Source organism: Octodon degus, unplaced genomic scaffold, assembly GCF_000260255.1.
Source record: "Octodon degus isolate 3935 unplaced genomic scaffold, OctDeg1.0 scaffold00033, whole genome shotgun sequence".
In the NCBI taxonomy this organism is placed as follows: domain Eukaryota; kingdom Metazoa; phylum Chordata; class Mammalia; order Rodentia; family Octodontidae; genus Octodon; species Octodon degus.
In genome coordinates, this window is record NW_004524609.1 from 793,108 (window position 1) to 817,769 (window position 24,662).

Genomic DNA, 24,662 nt, shown 5'->3' on the forward strand with positions numbered 1-24,662 from the left:
GAGAGAGGTTAAACCGCTGCTGACAGACATAAGTATGTATGTCGCCTCCACTTCTTGGGCCTGCTTATATCTTCAGACTAACAGCTGAGATTGTCTAATAGAACAGGCTCTACTTCTTGCCTCAGCTTAGAAATGCCAGTTCTATTAGTTACACTTTTGGCCTAACTTCACTACTCACTCCTCGTAGAATGAGAGGTAGAAAACAAGCAGTAAGAATGGCAAATGGTTGCTAAACTTAGTTCTGCGCCAGAAACAAGGATGCCCGAAATCCTAAAACACCACGAACAGTCCTGAGATTCTTCAGGTGTTTTACAAAAGCTGCTGAGATGCTTCTGACACTACCTCAATTTCTGTGAGCACCACCACCAATACCCCGACCCACCCCTCACAGTTTCTCCAGTGCCATCCAGCCTCTCTATCTACCTAAGGGCAAGAATCTAGCCCACACTAGGTTTAAGTTCACTGAAAAAACTTGGCAATGAGAGTCTTAAGGTCAGCGCAATACTATACACAAAACCTCCACCCAGTAAACAAAAACTCCAATGACCCAGGCCCAAGTTACCATTCTCCAGGCTAGTACAGTAAGAAAAAAACCCAAAGCAGAACACACACACACACCCTCCAGACTCAGGAGGGGTGACAGGTGAGAAAAATAGTGATATATTCACCAAGTCCTGCATCTCAGTTCAGATTTCCAATAATCCAGCTACTCTTCTACATCCTCTAATTATATGAAGCCCTCTGCTGATATATTACCAAGTGTGAGGGATGCCACATACCTGTACAACAAGCTACGAGTGGAAGGGATGAAGAAGGGTGGACAAGGTGGCCATTTAGAAGATGGCCTGATCTGTAAGAGCAAAGGAATGTGAATTCCTATCTGATACAGAAGCCCAGTAAAGGTATTCTGTAAGCCGCGATGTTTCTCGACAGCTTAGGGAGCCATGTAAGTCACCTCTGCAATGCCCCCAACCAGGTTTAGACGGGCGTGTAACGGTGAGCGCTGCTTCTGCGGTCAGGCGTGAATCCTAACTGCAGCCCTCAGGGCTGCCCCCCCCCCCACGCAACAAGCCTAACCTTGGCAAGCTGACTGTTCAAGCCCACAGAAGGAGAATCCACAACCCCACCTATGTTTCACAAGGCATTATGAGATCAAGCAGGATGATGCCCATAAAGCACAACTGTTCAATAAACAAAACAGCTTCTGGGCTGTGTCATTACTATCACTGTTATAATTGTCATTAAGATTATCACACAAAAGACCTTTTAGTGGGTACACATTAGAATGCAGAAGAGGTATTAAAACGAAAATCCAGCAGAATTAGTGTGGATTGGCTAGGTGACAGCTTCTACTTGCAGAGTTCTATCTAAAAGCTAACGGAGTGGGGACAGAAGCACCCAAAGTGGCCTGTCCATGAGTCCTGTGTGCACACCTCATCTCGCTGATGTGCTGGATCTGCAATGTCGCCCTGCGCGTGTGTGTGCGTGCGCGCACACCCCCACCCCCACCCCCACCCCCACCCCCGGACTCTGCCCTTGCCCTTCCAACCCGCCAGCGCTCGCAGCTCATCTGCAGCGCTCTAGTTCCACCCGCCAAGAGAACAGGACAAGCACTCCAGCTGCAGTCTGCAAGCCCGCGGGCCTCTCTCCTTTACTGCTCCTCTCACCCACTTCCTGTGCTAGGCCAAGGAGCTGTCGTCCTCTGGGCGAAACTTGTCTGCAAATCCTGAACGGTGTTGAAGTCTGCCAGCACCCTACTTCTACAGATGGCTCGGCACAGACCCACCTCTACCATGGAGATCCACCCCCGGGTATCCACCTGGCATGAAGTCAGGCACCACCTGCTGTCCAGAGCCACCTGGGCAGACAGGAACTTCCCCAGAGGCGTGCTGTCAGCGGCACACAGTACTTACAGACGTGCTGGCTGAGACCTGCGAGCTCGAGCTGGTGGGCGCAGAGGCGTCCGACGAGGCAGAGAGCTGTCGCACCAAGGGGCTGTGTGGCGCGTGGTGGGCGGCTGCCACAAAGCCCGCACTGCTGACCTCGGTGTGCTGCTTCAACACTACAGAAGTCAACAGAAACAGGAAGATACGTGGCTATCTTAACCAGCTCCACTTCCCAAACTAGGTAGGAATGCCAGCAACACACACTACAGGCGAAAACACTTTCTAAGCCTAGAGGATAAAAAGATGAAGCAACTGGTTGACGGGAGGCAGGAGACAGGGCGGAGGTGGCCGCAGCAGCGAGACACAACCTGTGCTTAGAAGCAGTAGTGCCCCTGTTCTGCTTTCCTAGCATGAAGGGCAAGCTGGGGCAGTTAAGAGAAGTCTGGGCTGTCCCAGAAAGCCCCGAGCAGATGCAATGCAGGTAGAGGTGCCGGGCCTGGCCCTACCTTCACTTCTCTCAGATGAATGGTCTCGCAATCTCATTTTGCTGTGGTTTGGGTCGTGCACGGGTGGCGGTGGGCTGAGCAAGCGCTCTGCTTTGGGCGCTGCCGCTCGCTCCACCATGGGCACGGCCCCCACATCGTCTAAGTGCTGCCTGTGGGTCCTGTCAGGCCGCGTTTGCTGATGGGACAGCTCTGAGGAGGGGAACAGAAAAAGAGCTTGAGACACCTTCTCTCAAATCTTTGCCTGAGTTTTGAGCTGCTGAGTTTTTCCTAGGCCAATGCTACATACACAGGGCAGCAGGGTAATCTTTGGGGCTGAGGCTCTAGTGAATAGCACAATGGCTACAACAGCCACAAAGAGGCCACAAGCAGAGAAACACGAAAGCAGGCCACAAAGGCAGCCCGCTCACAGACGGACCCAATGCATGTTCCTGCCGGCTGTGCACTGAGCACTTCGTGTCTTGCCCCAAGATCCACGGTGTTCTGAACAGCTTCCGCAGTCCATGTGAGAGTGCCCATGACAGGCAGACGCAGCACACTGTTAGCTGAGAGACCTCTGTCTTTCCCAACCCCATTGTATTGGTGGCATGACAAAACAGTAACTTGAGAATATGAAAGAAATAAAAATTAAGAACTGGGACTCTGGAGGATCTCTCAGAGCTCCCTGAAACTTACTGGCTGTTGTTAAGAAGGAGCTGACCAACTTGTGCCTGTCTTTCCGAGCTGGATCTGTCAGGCTGCCTTGCATGGGTGATCTGTGCTTAAGTGAAAACTTTTTGGGAGGTTTGATTTTGTCAAAAGGCTTGTTCTGCCACTGAGATTTCAGCATGCTCTGGAAATGCAGGCTTGTGGGGACATCTGCAAAAAACACAAAACATCACAGGTCAGTACATCGGGCCTTCAGGCTGCTGTCTCATGCTGTAAGGAGTGTCTCTCAGTGTCTCTTCACTTTCAGTGGCCAATGCCTGTGTGGCAACCAGCTTTTATTTGCCTAGGAGTGGACTGACATGTGGCAGGGCAGAGGAAGTTGCATGGGAGATCACTGCTGTTGACTGTTCCTCAATTCTGAGTAAGGCACTTGGCCTTCTAGTTTGCAAGTGCAGGGGCATGTGCAGGGGCCAGGGGAGACCCTACACACAGCTGTAATGCCAGCTACTAGGGTGGCTGGGAAGATAATGACAAAATGGAGGCTGGCCTGGGTAACTTAGTAGGAATCTGCCTCAAAATAAAAAGGACTCGCATAGCTCAGTTGGTAGACTGCTGTTCTAGCAAGCCTTAACCCCCCTGGGTTCTGTGCCCAGTATCTCCCCCATCAGCCAAAATGCTGCTATAAGCACACTGCGGTGAGTAACCTCCAAACAACAAGTTACACGGGTCTCCCTCCTCCCTCCACAGTTACACGACACCACATCACCACCAAAGCTGGGCCCCTGGCCTGGCAGGCTGACGGAGGACGACTGCTGGGGTTCAAGGCCTGCCTGAACTAAGGCCCTGTCTCAAACAACTGGGGAGACAGACAGACACATATCCTTCAGTGATTTTTTTTTTAGTAATTTCTTTAGAAACTTAATTTTGAACCTAAAGTAATAATTTTTCTCTCCGATCTTTAAAGTTACTTTTCCACTGTAGTCAAACATCCAGGGTTATCAGGGAACAGGATTCTTTCTTGTAGATGGTTTAGTTTTTACCTTTTAACTATCTACCAGAACAAAATACCAAACCATACAAAACTCAAAAGCAGTTTGTGGCACCACACTGACTGTAGTGTAATGACAGATACCGCCTCTGTTGCCGTGACCACCTAGTCCTTCAATCCACGAGCCTGCCACCTTTACCTGTTTATCATTTCTTAACACCTCCTTTCCCCAGTGTTTGGTAGTCTTTTGGTGGTACCAGGGATCAAACTCAGGACCTTGTGCTTGCAAGCACTTATTCCACCAAGCATCTCCTCAGCCCCTTGTTTGGTAGTTTTTCATTAAAAGGTCTTACATGTATTTTGTTAAGCTTACTGTGAAGGATTCTGTGGTCGATCTCTGATGTTGCTGTATAAGGTGGTATTCTTTGGGGTCTGGGATTTTATAGTTCACCGGTAAATGCTTACCTAGCATGTTTGTGAAGCCCCACGTTTAATCCCCAGTACGAGGAAAAATAAAACCACCATGATACAACTGCTTTTTGTTCAGTGCTGTGGACTGAACCTTGGGCTTTGTGCATGTTACATAAGTGCTCTATGACTGAGCGACACTTCCAGCCCAAGAGTGGTTTTGAAGTTTCAATTTCTAGTTGTCTATTACTAGTTTATACAAGCATAACAAATTTTAATATAATGTTCTTGTATCCTGTGACCCTCCTCACACCTATTTAACTTACAGGTTTTTTATTAACAGCATAGAATTCTACAGACCACAGACATACATATGCACCAACTTTAAACACAGACTTTCTTCCTATGGAATCCGTATGCCTTTTATTTTTATTTCCTGAGCTACTACTCTGTCTAGGATCTGTACTGACAATTTGTAACTTACAGATTTTCCTTTTTGTTTCCAGTATTCTCACATTTCACCACTGTGGATATAGGTTTTTTTTTTTTTTTTTTTTTTAAGGGTTCTGCAAAGTTTTAAAGGGTGATTTTAATCTAAAGGTTAGCATGTTGATCTTTGGTTTCTAGTTTCCCCAAGGAATTACCAACAACCCAAAGAACATTCTTTTTTTTATATATATATTTAGGGAAGGGTCTACAGGGTGTTCAGGGTCTCACTACGAGATCGGGCTCATAAGTGATCCCTGTTTACAGCCTCCCAAGAGCTGGGATTATAGGCATGCGCCACGACGCCCAGTCTCAATTGCCCTCTCAGCACACCCTGGGGGCAGGGCTGGTATGGCAGGCCTGGGGATCAAACTTGAAGCCCCTGTGCCTGCTTGCAGGTACTTTAATCCACTGAGCTATGTGGCTAGCCTCCAAGAACATTCAAAGTTACAGCCTAAACACACACCATTGCTTTGAGCACAAAACACAATTACTTGATAGCTGAAGGCACTGGTGAGGAAGAAATACAGGAAGAAAAAAAAAAAAAAAATCCAATCCAGCTATCCTAACAAGCTCAAACAACTGTCCTGGGTCCTACTCCTTGGGCCCTTTAATTCTAGAAGAACCCTCTCTAAATAGCGCTCTCTCCATAGGAGTATATTCCTGCATGGGCTCTAAGGTATCTTTTATTTCTTTCTCCAGTTACCCTATTTCCCATCTTTCAAAACTCACTGTAAGTTCTAGTCACTCTGAGCATGTCTTTTTCACAACTATGAGAAATTCATTCTACTTAATATATTCTGTAAATATTTATGGGGTTTTAGCTTCCAGAGAGATCACAGGATGTGCTCAATTTGACTCAGGTGGGGAAGAGGAATATGCTGAATTCCTTCTCTGGACATTGTGTGCCTATCCTTTAATACTCATCATTCCACTAGATAAGCACCACTAATGCTTAAAGACAGGGAGCAAATCCACAGAAGTGGAATAAATATGCCCAAGGTTACCCAGTTTAATAAGTAACACCTAGCGCTCAAACAGGAACATACAATTCTGATGGCCATACTCTCAGTCAACACACCATGAGGCCGGAGAAAGCTGCGATTCTGTGACAAGGCCTAAGGCTTCTCAGATTACTCCCAATGAAAAGAACAAAGGCTACTTTTCAAGAGTTCTATACTACAACAAAGTTAACCATACTTTTATAATATAAATGGATTTCATGTTACTTATAGAACTAATCTGAATACTAATAAGACTTTGAGGGCTGGAATAACATTTTCGGGTTTTTTTTTTTTTTTTTTTTTTGTGGAACCGGGGATTGAACTCAGGCCCTTGCGCTTGCCAGGGAAGTGCTTATTCCACTGAGCCACCTCCTCGGCCCAGAATAACATATTCTTAAGTGAATAAAATAACCTTTCTGGTGCATGTCTGCAATGTCAGCACTCTAGGAGGCAAGAGGATCGATCACAATGTAGGCCCAGCCTGGACAGCTCAGTGAAAACCTGTCTCAGAATAAAATAGCAGATTTAAAAAAAAAAAAAAAAAAAAAAAGTCAGGGCTATAGCTCAGTGCAAAGGCTTTGGGTTTATTCTCAGGAATGATCTTCTTCCAAAGGGATAAGGAGCCTCAGCACTTAACAGACTTAGGTCTATTAAAATTTTAATGACAAATTATTTGCAAATTGCCCAAGTGCGTGCATGCATGCATGCGTGCGTATGAGACAGGGTCTCACTGTGTAGTCCAGGCTGGCCTTGAACTCATGGTGTTCCTCCTCCTGCCCTGGCCTCCCAAGTGCTGGGATTACAGGTGTGCATCACCACGCCTGGCTCACTTGTCTAAGTATTAAAACAGTTTCTAAGAACAGTGCTAGGGGCTGGGGAGATGGCTCAGTGGAATAAGTGCTTCCCTGGCAAGTACAAGGGCCTGAGTTCAATCCCGGTTCTGCCCCTCACAAAAAAAAGAACAGTGCTAGCTTCCATAATCATTCTTTTCCACACATAATAAAATGACAGTGTAGTGCTGTAGGCCTGTAATAACAGAACTCTGGGAGGTTAAAGGCAGAGCACTACAAGGTATAGAGCATGGCCAAGTCAACTTAGTGAGATCCTGTCTCAAATAATTATAAAAAGAGCTGGGAACACGAGCAAGACAGCTAGCTCAGCAAACTAAGCGCAGGGACCCTCCCCAGGCACCATAAGCCACACTGGCCCCATCTCTGGGCGCCTGAGCTGGCAACTGAGTCCAGACGTGGTGGTGCATGCACACCTGTAATCCCAGCGCTGGGCAGGCTAAAAACAGGAGGATCACCAGATGTCCGAGTTATGTAGTGAGACCCAAATTAAAAAAAAAAAAAAAAAAAAAAAAAGCTGGGTATGAAGACTTTGGGTTCAACCCTCAGTATCACAAAACAAAAAAATTCACCTATTTCAACTCCTAAAATATTCCCTGGCAAGTTCAAGAGCCCGAGTTCAATCCCCAGTTCCAAAAAAAAAGTCAACTCCTAAAATAAATACGAAAAACATTTTTTTATTTTTTTTTAAACATTTATTTATGTGTGTGTGTGTGTGTGTGTGTGTGTGTGGCCAGCTCAGCCCACCAGGGGGCGGGGCTGGCTGGCATGTGGTGCTGGGGGATCGAACCGCGGTCCCTGTGCTTTGCTAAGCTTGTTCTAAGTAGGTGCTTTAGACCACTGAGCCATCTCGCCAGCCCGAAAAACATTTTTTAAAAAGAGGAAAATAAGCCAGATGTGGTGATGCACATCTGTAATCCCAGCATTCAGGAGGCTGAGGCCAGCCTAGGTTACAAAGTTAAGTCCAAGGCCAGTCTCAACAGTACTGAATAGTCTGTATAGTGAGACCTATCTCCCAGATGGAGAGGAGGAGGATTTTTTAAAAAAGAAAGCAGTGATTATTTATTTTTTTTACTTTTCTCTTAGTCATTGTGTGCTCACTCAAACCTTAGAGGGATAGGAAAATGAAGAGACCTGGCTGGAGGCCCTGGTTTCATCACTGAGCAGAAGAAAACAACAAAAAAATCATTTAGCCAAGATAAAGCCTCTATCTCTCCCCTGCTTCCCCTTGGAAATTAATCCCAGAGTCTTGCACTGAGCCACATCCCCAGCCTTTATTTAAAATTTACAAAAGGTTTTCTCTAACTTGTGTAGTCTGAGCTCCAATTTCCAATCCTTCCGCCCCAGTCCTCAGCGTGGCAGAAGGACAGAAGTATGCTGCCATCCTAGCTTCAAGTTCTTCACATCAGCAACCAGCAGGGGGCTAGATCAGGGACAGTCATGTCCTCTAACTCCACCTCCCCCACTGTGTGCTAGAGACAAAGGTAACCAAACACAACAGTCACTCCTCTTCTACCCAAGACATTAGACACCATATAGCTATTATCAATGAATCTAAGGCACAAAAAGAACATTTGTTACTGCAGGGCTAAATGACTGCCATGTGTCTCAACTCTAATGTGCTGAACCAATGACTCAACTAAAACCTCATACCTAATTCCCTCCCTTCATTTCAATGTTCTGACACGGAAGTCAGCAAAACAGTAAAATGTTAAACTGCGTCCTACAGTTGAGGTATTAAGCAGCATTAGGAGATAGTATCAATTCAAGAGATGGCATAAGACTGAAAAAGAAGTCAGGCATGGTATGCAGTTGGAGGATCACCCCAAGTTCAAGGTCAGCATGGAAGAGAGTTCAAGGTCTGCCTGACTTACGTAATGAGGCCCTGTCTCAACCCCTTATCAAAAAAAAAAAAAAAAAAAAAAAAGCAGCAAGAAAAAACTACAATGGGATAGGCTCTGTAAGTAAGCCAACAATGCACACGAGATGGAAGAAAACACAATGGGGCTATGAGCCGCGGCACACAGCTATTTGGGAGGCTGAGAGAGGAGGATCTTGAGTTCAAGGCCAGCCAGCCCAAGCAAGGCTTCAGGTTTAATCCCAAACCATCAAACCCAACCCAACCCAACCCACCCCCCCCAAAAAAAGGGGAGGGGAGTATCCATTTAGCTGGAGGACATTCCACACTTGTGTAGGCAAAAGGATTAAAGTTCATTATCAGAGAAGAACCATGAAGGGGAAAAAAAATCTCAATTACTCAATCTTAAATTGCTACTTATTTAAACAAAATTAAAGAAAAAGAAAAGAACCTGACTTCAGGCCCACCAGGTTTTCTTTTGCTTGAGACAAGGTGTTGTTAAGGTGGCCAAGGGTGAGCTCAAACTTGCCCCTGCCCTGCGTCTGCTTCCAAGTGCTGTGCTCACAGGGCCACTGGGTTCTGATGGTCTCTGAGTCACCTGTCAGCTCTGCTCTCTGTGCTCCACCATTTTCTCAAATGCCCTTTCCTCGGTGTCTGCCATGCTCACTTCCTCCTCTCCTCCTGCTCCTGGACTCAGAAACAATTTGGCAAGGTCTCTAGAAACATTTTTTTGGCCAGCAGGTGGTGCTATTAAATGCTTTTTTTTTTTTTTTTTAATAAAACAAATTTACAGTGAACATTCTTTTTCATCCTCTACATTTTCAAGTTAAGGATTAACTAAAGTGACTAGGAAGTCAAGTGATAAAACCGTTAATGCCCCCACCCTAGAGTACTGATAGGTCACTACATCCTAACCTTACCTTCTTTAGCCAGAGACAGCTCGGCTAGGCGTGAAACAGCATGCACAAGGGAGTGGCTACATTGTGACAGAAGTATGAGACAGATCCTGTAACCAGGAGGCTGAGGCAGGGGTCACCCCAACCTGAGGCCAGCCAGGGCTAAGCACTGAATTTAAGATCAGCCTCAACTATACAGTGAGACCTTGGCTCAAAAAAACTGACAGCAAAAGAATTGCACACAGAACTAAATATTGCATTTAAATGGTTCTAAATGTGGAGAAAGGTCAACCAACATGAAGAGGTCAGAAACTCAGCAAAATCACTTCTTTATATCTGGATCTCGTATGACTGTAATGACTTGTAGGAATTAAAGAAACGAGTCAAAGATTCATACTTAACCTTGGTAAGAGACCAAAAACACTGCTACACACACACACACACACACACACACACACACACACACATGGGCTGGCCAGACAGCTCAGTAGAGCTTAGGCCCAGCCACTAGACCACCCCTGGGGCACACTGAGATGTTGACTGAGACTGGGTGTGGTGACCCGTGCCTGTAATCCCAGTGCGTGGGAGGCTGAAAACAGGATTACTACAAGTCCCGATTTGTGTAGTGAGACCCTACAGACCCTGTCCTAAAATACAACAAACAAACAAATAAGCCCCCCAAACAAAACAAAACAATGCCACCTCTGAACAGCTCCTAGAGAAAAAGCTGCAAAACTGTGGTTCAGCAGTCAAATCCGTGTGCACGAGCAGAGCGCACACCGGTGTCTGCCTCACTGCTGTTTGGTGTGTGCAGGGAAGGGCAGCAGAAAGCTACTCATACAGTGTGAGCAGCACGCTTTGGACGTGGGCCTCTGCGGCTATGGGGAACCCCTCAGTTGACACTGTGCCCTCAATGTGGCTGTTCTTTGGGTCAAAGCAAAATTGTTCCAATACCAACAATATGAATTAGGTCTATAATAATTCTTAGATTGTTCTTGGGATGAATCTATTTATATGCCTCACAGTTTCCAAAGAAGAACAGCCAATTGCCTTGTCTAAAACCCAGGGCTATGATTAAGTGTGGTGTATGTGCCCAAAATAAAAATGATAAAGACCAGGAAAAGGGGCTGCTCTTTTACCTTTCTTTCCTGTACACCTCATTTCTGCCTACATCTGCTTGCAGTGAGATGGCATGGTACGTAGAGGCAGACGTAGAGGTCTGATGCCGTCAACAGAACAGAAGGTGTTCACAAAAAATGGGTACCGTCTAGCAGAGACGCCACGTGATCAGACAGAGCCACCAGGGAGGTGGCCTGGACACGCCGACTCCAGAGCTGGAGGACTCATCTGCGGCTATCCATGGTAATACTTTTTAATGCACACAATTAAAAGTTTCAGGGGTTTTTTTTGTCTTCAAATTTGATACCATACAATTCAACAACTGTGAAAGTAATTCCAAAAATTTACTCTTCCTGGTGGTTCTACCTAAAGTCCTACAATGGGTAGAAATATAATTTCTGTCTCTGTTTCTCTCTCAGGCAGGGCCTCACTATGTAGTCCAGTCAAGCCATGAAGTTCCGTACTGCTGAGATTACAGGCATGTACCACCATGCCCAACCTAACTTCTCTTAAATAACCTTTTTGGCAAGTAATATGCAATACAGTGAAAGATAGGTATCAAACAACCCTGGTTTGAATTCTAGGGCCCTTCAAATTCATTCACCATTTAGCTTTGGATAAGATACCACCTGAGCTAATTCTTTTATCTATGAAGATGAAGGAATGCCTTAGAAGATTTCTGAAAGAAGCAAGTCAGACAAATGAGAAAAGTGCTTTATAAACTGCAAAATGCTATACGAATTAACTGAAATTGGATCAACTATAACGCACTTGAAAAGGTAAAAGGAAATGCTGGAATCTGAAGCACAAAGGAAAATGAGCCAGATATGGTGGTATGTGCCCATAATCTTAGCACTCTGGGGCACTGAAGCAAGATGAACACAAATTCAATTCAAGCTCAGGCTATCTAATCTTACCCATCCATCATTTAGGTTTTTTGAGACAGTTCTGCTTTCTAACACAGGCCTTGAACTCACTAAGCAAACAGGCAATCTTCCTACTCCAGCCTCCTCAATGGTGGAATTACAGGTACACCACCATGCCTGCCTGTCCTGCTTTGAGTTCAGGCTGGTCTTAAAACTTGCAATCACAGAGATTCTCTTGCCTCTGCCTCCCAAGCAGCCTGAGCAATTTAGCAAGACTCGGTCTCAAAACAGGCAAGGTTGGTAGTGGTACATGCCCACAAGCCCAGTACTAGGGAGGCTGAGGCAGATTACTGCAAGTTTGAGGCCAGCCTGGGCTACAGTCACTTCAAACTGACCTGAACTACACAATGAGATGCTGTCTCAAAACATGAAACACTTCACTCCCCCAAAGATTGGGGATATAGATTAGTGTAAGGTCCTTGATTCAATCTCCAGGAATGGGGAAGGGGTCTGAGTATTTTTTCAAGTTTTCTAAAAAATTATTTTGCTCTGATGTCACACGGCAGCAGCCATGTTACTCCTTAGTAATACTGATACTCCTTAGTAATTTGATAGTCAAAGGTAGTGTTAGTAGGAAAAGCCAAACTACTGGTAGTGACAAGACTTAGGGGTTCAAGAAATAATTCAATCATTTTGAAAAACAGATGCAGAACAGGGAATTATAGTCACCCAGTGTTTGTAGGTGGGAGATTCTCTAGGAGATATGAAATTTTGCGGTAACACTTCCGTGGCTATATGTTCATTTGCTATCTATAGCTGCTTTCGCAGCATAGTCTCAGCACATGGGAGGCTGGGGTGGCAGGGTCATGGCAAGCTTGAGCCCAGTCTGTAGTGTATGCAAGGTCAACCTGAACTAGAGAGACCTTGTTTCGACAACCCCCTACCTGCTGCAATGGCAAAGTCAAGCAGTTGTGACAGAATCTCACACTGATCATAAATGGTTCCACAAAAACTAAAATACCACTGGCCTTCTGAGAACAAGTTTGTACCACTCAGTTCTATTTTATTCAATCCTCATACTATCCAAGTAAACTGTGCATCTCATATAATTATTCTCATTCCTCAGAGTCCTAGTTCAGCTATTCTCTCCTTTCAGAAACCTGTACTTTTACCTGTGAGGTATTAGTAAGGATATAACAGGATCCCTTACCCTCAGTGGGATTAAAAAGTAGAAATTACATGAACAGCCATATTATATATCATTAACATAAAAATGAAACCAATTTGAGAGGAAATTTTTATTTACTACGGGATGGGAACAGATCACCATAGGGGAAAAAAAAAAAATCAACAAAACCATCCCAAATAATGAAAGCACGGACTTCCTGCAGTCTGGCCAGAGAAGTGGTTTCAAAATGCATTTTGTTCAAGTTTATCTAAAATGTAATTTTTTTCATTTGTTCGTTCATTCATCCAAGACAGGGTCTCTTCTATGTAGCCCATGCTGGCCTCAAACTCACAGCAATCCTGTCTCAGCCTGGGATTATAGGTATGCACTACTATGCCTGGCAATAATCCTAGCCTTAAGGAAGCTGAAGCACGATTTTGAGTTTAAAACCAGCCCGAGGGCCAGCCAAACAGCTCAGTGGATTAAAGTGCCTGCAAGCAGGTGCAGGGGCTGGGGGTTTGATCCCCGGGGCCTGCCATGCTGGTCCTGCACCTGGGGCACGCTGAGACAGCAACTGAGACTGGATGTGGTGGCATGCGCTTGTAATCCCAACTCTTGGGAGGCTGTAAACAGGCAGATCACTATGAGTCTGATCTAGCAGTGAGACCCTGAACACCCTGTAGACCCTTCCCTAAAAATACAAAAATAAAATAAAGCCAGCCTGAGTTACAAAGCAAGTTCAAGCTCAGTCTACATTATAATAAAGCAAGACCCTGCCTCCCAAAATCCCAAATTTACTCTAAGACAGAAGGACAGAATCTTGCCACAGAGAGTAGTTTAAGACAAAGCAATGTATCTCACTTTCATTTATTTTTTATTTGTTTAGTCAGACCTTTTCTTTTTCCTTTAGTAGTGCAGGGACTCAAACATAGCTGCTCCCTTACACAAAGTACACATTCCAACACTAAGCCCCTCAAAACACATTTTCACTTAATATTCAGGAGACTCTCCTTTGGAAACTCTGGACTTTAGGAAATGCACCCCCCCCTCAAAAGGTTTTATATTCTGGGGCAAGACCCATCACAAAACTCAATGCGGTGTTTTGTCAATTACTGCAAAAAAGGAACAGGCAGACCTGAAGACTTGCTAGGTAGGTAAACTTCAGAAGCAAGGTACATGGCAACACTGAAGAACCATGCTCATTAACATCCCGGAACACTCTCCTGTGAACACACACAGCCAACACGAAGGCATGCTCCAAGAACCGCTCTGGCCTACTTTATACCATAGCACATACAGACAACATTTACTTGTGACTGCTGGCAGCTGACCCCAGGCCAGTTTCCTCAGCTTTCCCCTCTCTGAACACCCTCCACCATTCTGTGAAGACCAGGAGGGAATCTCTTAGCAAGTTATAATCTTTCTAGTAGCATTTTCTGGTCTGGTGAAAAACTGAGGTTTTGTTACCCCAAATGGTACCCTTTTGCTGACCAAAAATGGTATCTGAGTTGCATTAAGACCTTGATTGATTTTCTTTCACCTGGAACTCTTTGAAATCTCTTTAAGTAGATTTTATATTATCTTTCTTACCATCTGGAAATGCTAGCACAGGGTGAATACAAGAGTCCAACTGGGAAAGACGTTCCAACAGAGGAGCTTCATAGTGGATTTCAGGAGGCATTGTGCTGACACTGCCCGAGCCGCACAGCGCACAGGAGGTATTCACATCGCAGCCAAAGCGGGCAACGCTGTTCCGCTGAACCTGCACAAAGCCAAACGAAGTAAGAGTTTAAGATACTTCCATTTCTCTAACAGAATGACCTTCAAAGTGATTAAGGAAACAACCTTCTTTTTGATGATGAAATCCAATTATATGAATCCCTAAGTGTTTACATTGCTACCAAACTTGACAACTGAAAAGATACCGAAACTGCTTGCTAAGAGTATGCTACAAAACCTGCATGCTTTCACCACCTGATGTTTTTCAACTGCCTACTAAGGCACGTACACCTACTTAGCTCCTGAATTCCTCCACAAGACTTTCAGGTGGTCTCATACAAGACAGCAAATTTCTCAGGACAAGTGACTATTCTTTAAGCTAGTCTAAAATTCTCCTACAGCACTCAGGAGGTTGAGGCAGAAGGATAGCCATGAGTTTAAGGCCAGCCGGGCTACACTGTTAGCTCAAGGCTAGTCTGAACTACATAGTGAGACCCTGTCACAAAACAAAACATCCTCTTACTATAAAGTACATGCCTAAGTAATGAAAATAAATTTGTATGGTGAGTATTCACTGCATATCCCGCAGCTGTAAGCCCTGGGATAAAACACCAGGGCAAACCAGGAAGGGCTTTACTAATACTGACCTACATTCTCATCTTTTAAAAATTCTATGACACAGCATCTCAAAAAACTGCACAGGCTCGTTGCAAACTTTTGATCCTCTTCAGTCTCCCAATGTCTTTGTTAGATTAATCCCAATTATTTCCACTAGACTTACTGTTCCACATATAGGGGAAGAATAATCAGTAACAGCCCAGAGTGAAATATGAACTAATTTAAGTCTTCAAAAGACTTAACTCAGTTATTAAAAAAACAACAGGATTTTTAAGTAATTTCAGGCTTTGAGGAGAAAAGCTGAGGTCATGCTGATTGGAAGAATCTTAAATTCTCATCTTACTATGAACAAGTCTGGTGTTAATGGTAGTATTACGATAAAAACAAAACAGTACCACCAAAACTCCACTGGCAAAAACTGAAACACTTGCTGTAGCTGAATTTACTGCTAGTATAGATCTGTCTGCACAGTACCCCCTCCCTTGTTTAATGTATTTAGTACAGAGTCTACAGGGTCAACACAGATCGGGCTTGTAGTGATCCTCTTGTTTTCAGCCTCCCAAGCACTGGGATTACAATTGTGCGCCACCACGCCCAGTCTCAATCACTGTCTCGGTGCACCCCGGCACACCAGGGATCGAACCCCAGTCCCTGCATCTGCCTAAGCAGGTGCTTTAATGCGCTGAGCTATCTGACCGGCCCAAAGTGGTTTCCCTTTATGGACCTGTATAGGAGAAAGATATTTAAGAGCAAATATTCCCCAACTTTTTCCTCCTAGCAACTACATGGATGAGTGACAAGAAAAGAAGATGCATTGCAGGTTAAACCAGAAAAATTGCATCAAAGTAAAAATGTAAAGATGCGCTCAATGATAGATGCCACTGAAGAAGGAAAAGTGACTGAGCACTGATACTCCCATATCCCCAAAACAAATCAGTACTGCTGGCAGAAAAAATAGCCTTTGTGCCCTACTTAACTAGGGTAGGCTTTCTGGAGATAGTATTCTGAGGGAAATATCTTGGAAAAAATGAAAAATAGACCACAGAGCCGGGGAGATAACTCAGTAGAATAAGTGCTTGTCTGGCAAGTACAGGGTCCTGAGTTCAATCTCTTGTACTGAAAAAAAGAAAAAGAAAAAGAGACCACAGAAGAGAAATGGGAGGATTTAGGAAAACCATTAGCTAAAAACTGCACCAATTAAAAGTTACCAAACATCAAAATAAAAAACACTAAACAGATCAGATGGAGTTGAGGGCATAAAAGCTCAGCAGATGAATGCTTGCCTGGCATGTACAAGGCCCTGGGTTCTACCCCTAGGTGCAAGACACCACCCAAAGGGTTAGGGGTGACAGGGTCCCTTCCCATATCAACTAGCTCTCACACAGATCATTAACAGTATTCCATTTTATGAGAAGGACATATTTGTTAGTGAAAAGTCAATATAGATTTGGATGTCAAAAAAATTAACAATAATGTAACAGAAAATAATAGAAAAGGAGACAAACATAAGAACTTAAACTCTTTAGAAGTTTTTTTAAAATTTGTCCCCATACCTACCTCTGTTCCTTGTATGATAAAAACAGATCAATAAAGTAGGTAAGTGATAAGGCTAGGCTGAAAAAGAAAAAAGTTAAAGAAAAAACAAAACTCCCACATATATTCGAATACTTCTAAAAGACAATACTAAGCTACCTCCTAGTGGTGTTATTTTAGGCAAGTTACTAATGTCTTCCCTATAAAACAGCAAAACACAGGATACTGTTGAACTTTAAGAAAAAAAATCACTTGAAGGGGCTGGCCAAATAGCTCAGCAGATTAAAGCACCTGCAAGCAGGCACAGGAGCCAGAGTTTGATCCCCAGGCCTGCTGTGCCAGCCCCACCCCCCTGGGCATGCTGAGATTGCAATTGAGACTAGGCGTGGTGGAGTGTGCTTGGTGTAATCCCAGCACTTTGCGAGGCTGTAAACAGGTGGGAGGCTGTAAACAGGTGGATCACTAGAGTCCGATCTAGTAGTGAGACCCTGAACCCCCTGTAGACCCTTCTCTAAAATTAAATAATAATAATAATAATAATAATCACTAAGAATGACATCTGGCTCTTAACTCCGCTAGTTATATATTTAAGGAGAGAACTTGAAGGTAGAACATTTTACTGTTGAAGACTGATTTTGAATTCTGGTTTATTAATTGTGACCTTTGATAAGTCACACAACCGCAAATTCACTCACCCATTAATAAAAGAACTGGGCAGGTGAGATAGCTAAGTGAACTAAGGCCTGCTTTGACAAGCGCAGGGACCAGAGTTTGATCTCTAGTCCCACATGCCCCAATTCCTGCATGAGGCTTTGCGGGGGGACAACTAGAGACAAACTATAACACATGTATTGGCTACTGCGAACTGTGCCTCAATTAACGCAGGTGTGTACTGATCCCCGTAGTATGCCATCTTCAATTTCTAAAGGAATGTGTCAAAAACCGGTACAGCTTGACCAAATGTTAGTGCTTACTTTTAGCCTTAAAAAAACAAACAAAAAAACCCAAAACACACACACCCACACACACCCCCCACCCACCAGGGGATCGGACCCAGTGTTTTTTGTTTGTTCTGTCTTTTGAGACAGGGTTTCACTATGCAGTTCAGGCTGGCCTTGAACTCAGGGTGATCCTCCTGCCTCAACTGCTAAAATTACAAGCATGTGCTGCCCTCTATGGTTTGCACTGACTGAGCTTTATTTATACCAGGGCCTTTTAAAATATTTTTAAGACAGGTCTGGCAAGGAAGTAGCACGTGCCAGCAAAGTTAGCACACAGGAGGCTGAGGCAGGAGATTACTATAAATTCAAGGTCAGCCTAGGAAAAAGGAAGAGTATAGAGTCTTGCCAAACTGCCCAGGCCGGGCTTGAATTTGTGATTCTTCTGCCACAGTCTCCCAGACTTCTTGGACTACAGATGTATTCTACCACATTTGACTTTTAGCTTTCTTTTCTTTTTTTTTTGCAGTACTAGGGATCGAACTTGGAACCTTGTGCTTGCCAGGCAGGTGTTTATGCTGCTGAGCTATCTCCCTAGTCCTTAGAAAGTTAGATTTTATAAGCGCTTCCCTGGCACGGGCCTGAGTTCAATCCCTGGTTGGGGGGGGGGGGTTAGATCGTATTGGTATATTTTAGATCTATATAATGATCACACTCACTACAGAGAGTCTGTACCTGTGCATGACACAACTTGGTTGCTTTTAGCTTTCTGAGGAACATCCAGAATGATCTCTATAATGCTGTACGAACTGACACTCCATTGGCCATTTAGCCACTGATCTTTAAAGATACTTAAAAAATCAGATGAAAAACACACAGAAGGACAAATGTGATAAAATGTCAATGGTAGAAGCTAGAGTGGGTATTCACTACACAAATGATCACTTTCTTTTTTTTAATCTTTATTTTTATTTTTTTTAAATATTTATTTGTTACATTTATTTATTGTGTGTGTGTGTGTGCGCGTGTGGCCAGCTCAGCCCACCAGGGGGCGCGGCTGGCTGGCATGTGGTGCTGGAGGATTGAACCGCGGTCCCTGTGCTTTGCCAAGCTTGTTTCAAGTAGGTGCTTTAGACCACTGAGCCATCTCTCCAGCCCACAAATGATCACTTTCAAACATTAAATTCTGCTGTGTATTTTAGCAATTTCATGATGAAATTTAAAAAATAAAATGGAAAAGGGCTTTTCATTCCAGTCATGATGAAGTAACACCAATCAGGTTTACCATCTAATAGATAGTAGACAATGTTAAGACTGATAAACAAATAAGTGGCCTTGAACATGGCTCTGATTTTCCTGAAAGAGGGACATTCTAGACTGCAAAGGATGAAGAGAGATTCTAAGCAGCTGGTTTGTGAGTTAAGGAAACTCTCAGGGATAAACACTGAGTAGTTAAGGCACAACAGAACTCTCAAGAAGAATGAGACAGCCTTGAGTGTTAGCAAGAGTAAAAAAGACAAGCACGTGCTAGACAAAGAGCACCTGGGGATCCTTAAGCTCAATGGCTGCCAGAGCCAATACACTCTGAAGAGTTACGAACTATGACTAAGCAAAGTGGCACAGAGGATTCAAGTAAGATTCTCAGAAGATCCTTTCTGGTTCTGGTGCTAAACTATTAAAGACAGTATCTGCCAGTGAAGCCATGCCTTTTTAAAGGAAGATAACACAATCTACATGCAATAATTAAATGTCCAGCATCGACTAAAAATTGTTAGATATACCAAGTAGCAAGAAAACACTACTGGGGCCAGGGAGATGTCTCAGTAGAATAAACAACTGCCTGGCAAGCGCAAGGGTCCGAGTTCAATCCCCGGTTCTGCAAAAAAAGAAAAAGAAAAAGAAACAGAAACAGAAACAGAAAACACTACTGGGACAGGAAAATATAAACCCCAAGAAACAAAGGGATAAACAGCACAGTGGCCTTCACCAGTAAGCTGTAAGGAACAGGAGCACGACAAACACTTCAGAGCAAACCAACACTCTGAGAACAGCAAAAGCCAGGTTAATAACGATACCAGGGAAGTGAGCTTATATTCTGCTGCTGCTGCTTTACAGCAGGTATCAGTTAACTGGCTACTTTTGGGAAACACAGAAATGAGTAGTGCTTGGTGTTTCCACAGGGCCAAAGGGATGGACAGCATTGAAAGAAAGGACAAGGAACTAGCCAGGACAGGACCCAGGCACTCACCCTCAAAGGCTGACCGTGAAGCTGTGAGGCACAAAGGCTAAGAAGCAGCTAAGCACCAAGTCTCTGAAAGAAGGGGCTTCTGGCACTTAGCCCCCTCCGCTCCACGGGGAATCCCACCTCGGGGTTGAGGCAAGCCAGTGAAAGTGCTCTGTGCTCAGCCTGTGCCACACCCCCAACCTGGCAAACTCACTATAAGAGACTAGAGTCCAAGATATGCTAAGAGAAAAAGGGCAGCAGTTAACATACCAGTGGGTACAGGAAATACAGTCATGTCCTAAGAATGAACTGTCCCAAGAATAAACAAGAGGCACTAAGAATGTAGTCAAAACTCTAAACCCAATCCAACTCAGCTCAGTTCCCAAAAGGGACTGTGCTTTTAGCCACCACTGTACATACCTAGCAGGACAGGAAAGGGAAGGGGAAGGCTCCGCGGGGAATATCATTACCAGGACTGCTACACATTTTAAGATATACAGCATCCAAATTACTGAAAACAAAATAATATAAAGGCACACAAGAGAAGTAAGAGCCTCCAGTCCCCTAGATTTTAGAGGCAGCAGCAGGATTTAGAAAAAATATACTTACAAAAACATGGGGAAAAAAAAGATCCCAAACATTCTTAAATATAAAAACAAAAGGCAGGTGTTTGACAGGCAGAGGCAGGAAGATTCCAAATTTGAGTACAACATGGGTAACTTAGCAACTGAGACAACTTCCTTAAAATAAAAATTAAAAAGACCTAGGAATGAAGCTCAGGGTTTTCAAATCCCAGCTGGGGCAGGGGCAAGGACACAAGGTTAACAAGTCCATAATAGGTGAAAGTGGCATAAATGTGACAAAAGAACTAGGATAAATGAAGTGGCAGGCCAGACAAAGAGTCAAAGCAAGGCCGGCGAGACAGCTCAGTGGACTAGGCATCTGCTTGCTCAGGCAAGTGCAGGGGCCTAGGCTTGATCCCCGGCACCAAATGCCCACTGGGCCCCACCACGCAGCGTGCAGAGCCAGTGACCTAATCTGGATGTGGTGGCACGCGCCTGTAATCCCAGTGCTGGGCAGGCTGAAAACACAAGGATCACTACAGTTCAATCTGTCTAGTGAGACCCTACACGCACACACACACACGCGCGAATTAAAGAATAAAAGAAAAAAAATCCCCAAAACAGACAATAAAATGCGACGTATATGCAGGGTACTGTGATAATGTCAACATCATCAGAGCCATAGGATAAAAACAGAAAATGGGAGCAGAGCAGTATCTGAAGAGAGAATGGCTGATCTGTATGAAAACTAGTTAAAAGTACCAAACCACAAATTTAAGAAGATCGAGCAGGAAGAAAACACAAAGAAAGCCACACCTACACATGTTACAAAAATATTTAAATTGAAGGAAAAGGGAAAAACATGTAAACTAGACCTAGAACACATGAAAGTCACTGAAGGCAGGGCTCTTAATTGGGATCTGATTCAAACTTTACAATCACATATGAAAAACACCTTGGAAGTCTGAATAGACTACACTTTGGTAATATTAAATACATCAATTTTGGCAAATAATCACCTACAAAAACTATAGTACAGGTATTACTGCTCCTTCAATCTTACAACAGCCTAAATTGGCCGTGTACTAGAATAACAGTATTACCACTCTTGGGAAAGAGTTCACAGAAAGTATAGTTGCAAGTTAAGTATTCCAAGATGATCAATGGAATATGACAGAGAAATTCTGAAATCTGTGCCACATGTTCCTATCTCCTTGTACAAAATACTGAAAAACTAGCTGTGGAATGTTTAAAACACAATTATCACCTAACTTCACATACAGCACAGAAAATACTAAATACTATTAGTATTAACCACTTACCAATCTATTTAAATACAGGATGACCAAATATTACATATTTTAATTTTTTGATAATATAACAGGAACTACAAACGTAATAATTTTATCAAATTTATTTAATAAAGAACTGATTAAGTGACACCTGCCTGAACAACGTTCCAGACAGTCAGTATACAAACATGCTGCCCAAGCGATGCCTGGGATAAACTGGTAAAGAAATATATGTAGCTGGGAAGGCAGAGCACTGCTTGAGGAGCATGTCTGAGACCCTAGATTCAATAGCTGGCAACACAAGAGCACCAAGGACAAACAGACTTATGCATTTGCAACTTAAAATCAAAACTATATGGGGACAGAATGGCAGTGAACATATAATAATGAGCGTATTGAACAATGTTTCTATATCTTATATTTATTCTACTGTATTTCTGAATATCTGCTACATCCATAATTTCAGGATGAAATCTGAAAACATGGAAACTGTTAAAGTTTCTTCTTAAAACTTTCTCAGTACTGTCAAATGCATAAGCATAATGTACATTATTACAGAGCACAAAGTACTTTTTCTAGGTCCCTCCCTTTCTTCCCTTTTGCAGTACTGGGGATTAACTCAGGACCTTGTGCTTCCCAGGCAGGTGCTTATTCTACTGAGCTATCTCCTCAGCCTCAAAGCAGTTTTTCTGCAATGTCTCTCTGGGAATCCTAGTAGATGATTATGCTTATTCCCTATTAAACTTGTTTCCTGGTCAAAAAAGACTGGGGAAATAAAACCAAAGACTTTTTCCTTTAAAAGACTTGTAAGACTAACATGTTTTATAAAACATTAACAGTGATTATGGCAAAACGTGCTCTCCAAATTTATTAATTCATTAACAGAATATAGTAAAACATATGTTAGAAATACCTTTATATTTATCAGTACTTCAAACTGTGTTACTTGGGGCTGGTGAGATGGCTCAGTGGTCTAAAGCACCTACTTAGAACAAGCTTAGCAAAGCACATGGACCCCGGTTCAATCCCCCAGCACCACACCCTGGTGGGCTGAGCTGGCCACACACACACACACACACACACAAAAAAAAAAAAAAAAAAAAAACTGTGTTACTATACTTGCTGCTAAATCTTACAATTTCTCTAGAAAGTACATATATCACAAAATCGTATTTCAATAACTATGTCAACATACTCAGTTTTCAGTATAATCCAAAATATTTTACATTATGAATTTAAAACATTTACTTACCACCTGGCTTTCTATGAATTCAAAACTAGGGCAGTTTACTACAAGTCTTAGCTGGGCAAGACACCACATGCCTATACTGCCAGTACTCAAGAGATAGGAGGACTATAAACTCAGGTCCACCATAGTTAATTCAGCAACATCCCATTTCAAGACTTGAAGAAAACAAAAGCGAGAAAAAGAAAAAAGAAGGTTGGGGATGGACCTGAGTTCAATTTCCAGTATCATAAAAAGTCTTGGACAATGAATCAGAGAAACGACAAGCTTAATACAAAGAAAGTAAAAGCCAAGCTCCAACCCCATTAAAAGTTCCAAATTTACCCTGCCAGCATGCATCCAGGAACCTTATGCAAAGATTGTGACACCTGAAATTCATGTGGCCTCTTGAGGAGCTCAAGAGAAACTGTATGTAAAGGCATGCTTTCATAGAAAACATGGCTCCTGTTCCCCCAAGTCCACTGTCAGACTACAAATCACACATGAACACAGACTGCCATGAGGCAGCCTACATATGAGAAAGTGAGAATTGGTTCTTAACAAGCTAGAAAACAGAACTTGAAAGCAATTTAAAAATAAATGTATTCACTGAAATTACACAAAAAGATAAAAGATGTCCATAAAAAATACGGATTATGAATGAAAAGCAGACTACAGTAAAATACCCAACTGACAGGTTGAAGAACAAACTAAACACATGTGAGGTAAAATGTGATGAATAGGAACAGCGTTCAAAGGAAACTAACTACATGCAACAAAACACAGCAAGACAATGCAAAGTACATGAAGAAACTAAGAAACACCGAACAGAGAATGACAAGATCCATACCAAGCAAGAGAGAAAGAGCAGCAGGCATGGTGGCCCACCCTGCACTCCCACTTATTTGGGGCTGTGGCAGAAGCATCAAAAGTTGAGTCAGCTTGGGCAACTAGCTCCTATGCCAAAGTAAGAGCTAAAAAGAGAAGGGATATAACTCAGTGTTCCTGAATTCAATTTCTAGTAGAAAAGAAAAACAAATGCCACAATTTTAAAAAAAAAACTTTTTTTTTAAATTCAAGAAGGACAAGAATTCTCAGAAACGAAGACAGATATCACCTTTCTCACCTATCAGCCCTCTTGGAGTTATTTTTTGTTCTTGTGCTTTGAGAGTTTCTTAATGTAGTTGAGGTTGGCCTTGAACTCACTAAGTAGCTCAGGCTGGCCTCAAACTCAAGTGATCTTCCTACCTCAGGAGGGCTGGGATTAGGAGTGCACCTCCACGCCCAGTCTAGTAATTACAATTAGGCTTTAAAGCCAGAAGTTAACAAAAGATGCTTCACTTAACCAAGATTTAGCTCAGCTCCTGAACCCTGTTCCAGGCCCAAGTGTACGACCCATGGCAGCCTCCAGCCTCAGGACCAGACTACATCCTCATGTCAAAGGGAGGGAAGGCCTGGAGGCCTCTAAAGGCTTCTGAAGTATCACGGAGTATCTTCTTCATTAACTGCAGTAAGCACTGATAAAAAGAACCAAAAAGTGATGCAGCTAAATAGGTTTACTCAAAAAAAGGGAACTACAAGCAATATGAAGACAACAATAATGCAATGTATTAATTACTGAAACTGTCCTACTGATCGGTTTTGAAACTGTCTCATTGCTATTTGTTTCTCAATAAAATTATTTTTAAAAAAGGGGAAACTACAAATGTGAAGGAAGTGAAATTTGACAACAGCTGTATAAAACACTCTATGGCTCTTTTTACTATTGCTAATCTCATGGCTACTGAGTATCTGAAATACAGCTCTATGAATGAGGCACTGAATTTGTTTAGCTTTTATTTGGCTTCTATTTTATTTTATTTTATTTTTTTT

The 24,662-nt window shown here is 43.2% G+C and overlaps 1 protein-coding gene across 4 annotated transcripts in view; it reads right to left on the reverse strand.

Moving 5' to 3' along the window:
* The window catches only part of Kansl1 (KAT8 regulatory NSL complex subunit 1), a 180,402-nt gene that overhangs the window by 9,530 nt on the left and 146,210 nt on the right, over positions 1–24,662 (reverse strand). For 3 of the 4 annotated variants that reach the window (XM_004629994.2, XM_023713977.1, XM_023713978.1), the window contains 4 exons: positions 14,269–14,440; positions 3,065–3,247; positions 2,393–2,581; positions 1,914–2,062 (listed from right to left, as the gene is read on the reverse strand). In XM_004629994.2, the coding sequence (XP_004630051.1) occupies positions 1,914–2,062; positions 2,393–2,581; positions 3,065–3,247; positions 14,269–14,440 (693 nt within the window). The remainder of the gene's footprint in view (positions 1–1,913; positions 2,063–2,392; positions 2,582–3,064; positions 3,248–14,268; positions 14,441–24,662) is intronic. The other variant, XM_023713979.1, reaches the window with a different exon arrangement.